Genomic DNA, 6,804 nt, shown 5'->3' with positions numbered 1-6,804 from the left:
ACGAACCGAAGACACTTTTTATTCAAGTAAACCAGACGTTTATTAAGGTTTATATTCCAAGGGAGGGCTCTTGTCTTTCTCTCCCCCTTGCCAAGTGCGAAAGCAGCGAAGTCACATGAAGATGTCGGAACTGTTTCGGAAACTTCAAACCGGGGCAGGAAAGGAAATGTCTGGACTGCCTTTCATTTCTTCCACTCGTTCTTCTCGTAGTCCCACTTAGAAGACATGCCTTGGACCGGGTTGACTCTTAAGTCCAGCATTCTTTTGGTCTGCATGGCCACCCACTCGTCCGACAGAGTGTGGGGTACCGGCCCCAAAACTGGAACGAGAGAAGCCCTTTACAATGTTTCATAAGTAGGGATCATGGCCAGAACGGGCCAGGCCAGCCTGGCATCAGACGTGGGGAGCTAAGCAGGGAGACTGCCAAGAGAACTCCAAGGGGCAGCAGCAGTCAGTTGAGACTCAACAGCACTCTCCATCCCCAAGAATCACAGCCAATCTAGCTCTCCTCCAGCCCCTCAAATAGGCACTCTCTCCAAAGGGACCTTCTATCCTGTACTGACATGGCCTGAGGGCTTCAGGGGGCTCTTGAATAGAGTTCTGAGCAACAGAACATCCCTTGTCCCCCAAGCCCCCTTGAAAACAGACATGAAAAACCCCATTCATAACCAAAACATGAAGATGAAAAGCTGGGTTTTTTTTATGCCCCACTTTTCACTACCCGAAGAAGTCCCAAAATGGGACACATTTCCCTTCCTCTCCCCGCAACAGACATCCTGCGAGGTAGGTAGGGCCGAGAGCTCTGCAACAACAGCGCTAAGAGAACCTGGACTAGCCCAAGGTCGCCCGTTGCCCATGTAAAGTGGCATTTCCTCTTGCCCATACTGAACCTACTGCATCAGCTTCGTGACTGGATGCCCTCGACTTTTAGGGAGAGAAAAAGATCTTTGAAAACACTCACCACTCCATGCGTGCTATCATAAACCTCTACCATGTCCCCCCTTATTGCCTCTTTTCTAAACTGAAAGGGTGGAGGGGCTGCAACAAACCACCGGTGTAAAGCCTGGGATAAACAGTCAACTGCCCTCAATAGGCCATTTCTTCTCTAGGAGAGTGACCATTCTCTGTTCAATGGCTTTGAGGAGTGGGAGGTGAGGCAGGCTCAAGAATCTTTCATTTTTTCAACAGACCTAGTAATATTTTGCCACATAAGAAGCCGCGTCCATTACCTAAGCATGCCAAATTTCCACTTTTCCAACTCCCACACCATCACCACCTTGGCTTCCTCAGCACACGGACACCAGCTTTAAACATTTATTTCTTTTGCAGATGGCATCCTGACCGTGAAGGGGTTCAGCCTGCAGGGCCAAATACTCACTGTATTTCTTTTGCCAAATAAAAAGCAAGCCGCTGAAGGCAAGGAAGAAGAACGAGACTCCCGCAACCGTCTTCCATTCCCTCGACCCCCTGTTCATTTCAGCGTAAGTCTGGTCGAATTTGATGTGGTACACTGAAGGAGGGGGAAAAAAACAATTCCTAGTGTTTTGAGAAGCACAATACATGCAAGCGCATTGACTCCAAAGTGATTTGTTATCTTTTTTTTACAAAGTATTCTGCTCTGATTCCCCAGAGCTTTGGTTGGTAATCTTTGCAGTTAACCCTGCAAAGTAGCAAAACCAACTGGCTCTCAGGGGTTTTCCAGCTTGTGTGACTGGGGTCTGGCAGTTCTGGTCCCTGAGATTTTGCCAGTCACTGTGCCTGACATCTCCAGAGGTAGGACAAAGCAAGATAGGAACTTCTCTGTGCCATAGTGCTGGGCATTTTATTTTCGTTACATCCCCCCACACCCCACACCCCTCTGCTCTTTGCTCCATACACAGCTACCACCAATGAAGACCTACATTCAACCTTTTCATCAACGGAAAGGGCAGTCCAGGATGCCTTCTCCTTTTCCTTCAGGGCCTTCTGCTCAGAAGAGAGGTTTTTCGTATAGTCAACATCAGGCAAAGGAGTGCCCCGACAGTTAATATAGGCAGGCACGCTGAAATCTTCTGCTTTTACAATTCCTGTTCAACAAAGAGGGAATACTGTTTAAATAAGACACCAGGAAATATGGGATTTTAATCCACAATGTAAGAAGAACCCTGCTGGATCAGACCAGTGGTCCATCTAGGCCAGCATCCTGTCTCATACGGAGGTCAACTGGTTCCCTCTGGAGGCCCAAAAACAGCTTAGAGCCTTGGCCTTCGGAGGCTTAATACCTTTGCCGGTGGAGGCTCCTCTCAGTCGCCATGGCTAGTAGCCATTTAGAGACTTATCTTCCATGAATCTTATCCCCTTTTAATGATATCTGTGTCCACCAGCGGATTCCTCAATTTAAGAACTCTGTGTAAATTATTTCCTTTTATCCATGAAATACAAGTATTCGGGTACAGATTCAGCACAGCCTTTTCTGCCTGGAATTGTTTCCAGTGGCATTTGTGTGTGTGTGTGTGTGGGGGGGGGGGTTCCTAATGCTCTATCTTTTTACATGAAAAATTTTCCACTAAAGGTGGGATATGAAGCATGGACAATCCCCAGTGGTAGTATATGATGCACTTGACTTGTTGTCCTAGCATCATTTAAATTTCCATAAAACTCACATCACTTCTCCAAACAAAGGCAAAGCAAAAGTCTCTGTTGGGCTAGTCATTTTGTACAGTGTTGGAAAAACACTTTGTACCATGAAGTGCACCAGACAAGTAATGAAAAACAAATGGAAGAGGGGGGGGTTAAGCAGAGTAAAGGCATTCAGCTCTAGACTTACCATGCCCATGAGCTCTCATGCAAACCGAAGTGGAAAAGGCCCGCTTGCCAATAAGGCTACATGCCCTAGAAGCCAACATCCTGAAAAAGAAGAGGTATAAATTAACAAATCAGGAATTACCACAAATGCAACTTGCTGCCTAAGGTACAAGGCTTTATTTTGGAAAGTGACTATAGCTCAGTGGTAGAGCTTCTGGTTGGTGTATAGATGGTTCCATCCCTGATATCTCCTGTTAAAAGAACCAGGCAGCAGGGGCGAAAGGCCGCAGCCTCACTCCCTGGATACAGGGGTAGTCAAACTGCAGGCCTCCAGAAAGGTTTTTTGGGGGGAGGAATACTCCCCCCTCCCGAGATTTTTTTTTTAATGTAACAGAAAAACTGGAAAATGTATAAGACCACTTTTAAAAATCCCCAATGAAATATTACAACCTTTTGAATGCCATGCAAGCATTTCAGCTGCCACAAGGGCATGCCCGCTTCCTCAATGAAATAGGAATGAGCAGAGTGCAGCTATAAGGAGAGAGCAAACGAATTGTCTCTCCTTATGGCTCTACTCCAAGGATTCTTATGGGAGGACGGAAGAGAAGCAACAGAACAGAAATAGAATTGGATAGAGATGATTCCAGGTTTTACATCTTCCGTATGTATTTAAACGGAAACTGAAACTGTAAAGAGGAAAAGGCGGACGAGCTGCGGCAACAACAGCAGCTCGCGGCTCTTCCCCAGGTCCCTTGGCCGGGCCAGCCTCCAAAGCGAGCCCAGCCGGGCCTACCTGGCAAGGCTGTCGTGCAAGCACAAGAAAAGGGGAGGGAGGGAGTCGCCCCCAGCACTTAACTGCACGACTAACCTCCCTTTGCTCCTCCCCTGGTCCGCCCGGGATCGGGGCCCGCCTCACCTGCCGCCGCCGGCCGCGCTCCGAGCCGAACCGTGTCCTCTAAGCCGCAGTCGGAGGACGGGAAACGGAAAGGCGGGCGGAAGCGGAAACGAGGGGAGCGCCGGGGCAAGGAAGGGCGGAAGCGCCTTCGCCGCGCTCCAGAAAGGGAAGGCCAACGAGATGGGGAGGCTAGAGCGGCCCCGGCTTCCTTCGGAGGACCGGCCGGTCGCCTGGCCGGCTTGGCCGTGGGTGGGAAGGGCAGCTGCAGGGCCCGGCCAAAACTGACCTCGGTGGACGCTCGTTTGGTACAGGGCTAGTCAAACTGCGGCCCTCCAGATGCCCATGGACTACAATTCCCATGAGCCCCTGCCAGGGCTCATGGGTATTGTAGTTCATGGACATCTGGAGGGCCACAGTTTGACTACCCCTGAGTTAGGAAATGGGGAAGGGCAGGATTCACGCGTTCCTCGTTCCCCTGCGAGGGCTGCTGCCCAGCCTGCTTTGCACAGACTTAATTAATCCACCCTAGGAATCACCCTATTCCCTCAAGCAGAAAGCCAGGGCACAAATTTGTACCCCAGAAAAGAAAAAGGCACCAGCCCATGCCCCGACCCAATGAGAGTCCGGCCCCAAAGAACCAAGTAAAAGTAAAATCCACTATGGGTGGCCTGACTAAGCTAAGCTAAGCAGGGGTCTTGCTTGGTGTTAACGCCGCAGCCGTTTGTTACGAAGGGTGAGGAAACCACCGTTGTTCAGTTGCTGTTATTATGGATTATAATGTAAACTGCCCTGAGCCGCAAGAGAGGGCGGTATATAAATATAGTTAAAGTATTTAATAATTGGATGGATTTCTGTTCCGCCTCATCTCAACCGACTCCAGGTGGATGACAGCATTTGTATTAGTTGTTTGCTCAGGGTTCTTTGCCTGGCGGGAACCGCCCTGTAGGTGGAGGGAATGGTGCAGGGGCGTCACATTTTGGCCTGAAGTAGCAGAACAAGTAGGAGCCTCTTGTGGCACAGAGTGGTAAGGCAGCCGTCTGAAAGCTTTGCCCATGAGGCTGGGAGTTTGATCCCAGCAGCTGGCTCAAGGTTGACTCAGCCTTCCATCCTTCTGAGGTCGGTAAAATGAGTACCCAGCTTGCTGGGGCGTAAACGGTAATGACTGGGAAAGGCACTGGCAAACCACCCCGTATTGAGTCTCCCATGAAAACGCTGGAGGGCGTCACCCCAAGGGTCAGACATGACTCGGTGCTTGCACAGGGGATACCTTTACCTTTTAGCAGAACAAAATTTGAGTCCAGTCAAACACCTTTAAGACCCACCAAGTTTTATTCTCGGGGTGCCCTTTCGTGTGGATACCCACTTCCTTGCCTCAGACTGAGGAAGTGTGCATGTACATGAAAGCATGCCTTTAAGACCAGCTTTGTTGTTGGTCTTAAAGATGCCACTGGATTCAAATTTTTGTTCTGGGAGGGAAAGGATTAAGGCAGGAAATGTCTGGAGAGCCACAATTTAGCCACCTCTGTGTTAGGGGAATTCTCAGGTGCAGTTGGCCTGATTCAGAAATTTCTTATGCTGCCATTGGAGTCAGGTCATCTTTGTAATTTGTTTGAATACATTCTTTTCCTTCACTGAGATACATGGAGAACCAGGGGTATTATGACAAAGCTTCTGTGCTTCCAAGGCAAATGTTTGATTTTTTACATTTAACTCATTACTGCCCTCTGATTCTCTCACTCTCTGCAGTATGTGGAGCTTAATAGTGGACCTTCAAGTGGGGCTTGGAGAACTCCCCGAATGACAACTGAGCCTGCAGTCCCCGAAGATCAGTTCCCCTGGAGAAAATGGCTCCTTTGGGACTCCACAGGAGTATACCCTTGCTGAGGTCCTTACTCTCCTCAAACCCTGCCCTTCCCAGGCTCCATCCCCCAAAGCTCCAGGTATTGGAGTTGGCAAGCTTAACACATTGGACTATATGACATTATTACAGAGTACATAATGTACAGCTTGTACATAATGTACAGTAATAACTGGGGAAGGGAATGGCAAACCACCCTGTATTGAGTCTGGCAAGAAAACGCTAGAGCGTCACCCCAAGGGTCAGACATGACTCGGTGCTTGCACAGGGGATACCTTTACCTTTACAGCTTGTATAGGTGGTTTGTTTGGTATGACCCAATGCAAAAATCCTAGCAGTCCATGAATATCCATGCCTTGGGAACTATGTTTTCGCACCATGGTGGCACCAAAAAGTATTGGGATGTGTGTTGTTGCTGCTGTATACAGTCTACGACTAGATGCATGACGCTAGTTTTATTTTGTTTCAGTATAAAAATTCATGAAGACGCATTTACCGGGAATATTCGCTGGTAGATTCAAATGTCACATTACGGTTAGGATTGTTATTATGGTTATAATGAACTCACCTGTGTTTTATGTAAACTGCCCTGAGCCTCACAGCAGGGCGGCATAGAAATATAATAAATAAAATAAATAATAAGTATATTTCATATTATCACGTATTGTAATTCACAGCGAATGACTGAGTTTTTGACATCATACCTTTAATCTGCCTACATAAATTGAAATAAATTGAAAATTAACAATAATAATAAAGTCCCAGTTGCAGACAACATGCGCAAACATTAATAACAAATAACAAAATTCATAACATCGTAAAATACAACCGCATCGAGAAGACGAGCGAGGGCGCCAGACTTCTGCAACCGCGAGCCCCCGCTAAAGTGCCTTCCGCTTACTACGCATGCGCCAAGCGCAGCCGACTGCTTTCACAAACAGCGCCCTAGAGGCAGAATTCGATGAATGAACACTTCCGGCTTCCGCTGCTACGCAGCCATTTGCGGGGTAGAACCACGTGGTACTAAGGGAGCCGCTCTTCACCACTATCCCGCTCTACGCTACAACACGATTCCAGTATAATATGGAATAAGCGTTATTCGTTTGCAAAGGGCCGCGGGGGCGCATGCATGCATTGACATCGGCCGCCCCGAACTAGACGACAAATCCGGGCGTCTCCCGTTCTGCGTCCAGTTCGGCGGCGGCGGCGGCACAGACGCATGCGCAGAAGGGCGCCCTTCAGGCCGGGCCCCGCCTCGCGCCAGGCG

The 6,804-nt window shown here is 48.7% G+C and overlaps 1 protein-coding gene across 2 annotated transcripts; it reads right to left on the bottom strand.

Moving 5' to 3' along the window:
• Positions 1–15: 15 nt before the first annotated feature.
• Positions 16–3,847, bottom strand: COX4I1 (cytochrome c oxidase subunit 4I1). 2 transcript variants are annotated; one of them, XM_077310174.1, is made up of 5 exons: positions 3,701–3,847; positions 2,807–2,886; positions 1,902–2,066; positions 1,379–1,510; positions 16–319 (listed from the first exon to the last, which is right to left on the bottom strand). In XM_077310174.1, the coding sequence occupies exons 2-5, from the start codon at positions 2,883–2,885 to the stop codon at positions 183–185; spliced, it is 513 nt and encodes a 170-aa protein (XP_077166289.1). In that variant the 5' UTR covers position 2,886; positions 3,701–3,847; the 3' UTR covers positions 16–182. The 2 variants fall into 2 exon arrangements, with proteins under 2 accessions (XP_077166289.1, XP_077166290.1); XM_077310175.1 differs by having other exon boundaries at positions 3,653–3,795.
• Positions 3,848–6,804: the final 2,957 nt, after the last annotated feature.

Source organism: Paroedura picta, chromosome 14 (assembly GCF_049243985.1).
Source record: "Paroedura picta isolate Pp20150507F chromosome 14, Ppicta_v3.0, whole genome shotgun sequence".
Classification (NCBI taxonomy): domain Eukaryota; kingdom Metazoa; phylum Chordata; class Lepidosauria; order Squamata; family Gekkonidae; genus Paroedura; species Paroedura picta.
This window is presented reverse-complemented; position numbering and strand designations above follow the sequence as displayed.

Excerpts from the sequence above, each read along its gene's own strand:
- COX4I1 (XM_077310174.1), bottom strand. The coding sequence starts at position 2,885 with ATGTTGGCTTCTAGGGCATGTAGCCTTATTGGCAAGCGGGCCTTTTCC. Across the intron at positions 2,067-2,806 it reads CATGAGAGCTCATGGGCATG|GAATTGTAAAAGCAGAAGAT; the intron begins GTAAGTCTAGAG and ends TTTGTTGAACAG. Across the intron at positions 320-1,378 it reads TATTTGGCAAAAGAAATACA|TTTTGGGGCCGGTACCCCAC; the intron begins GTGAGTATTTGG and ends CTCTCGTTCCAG.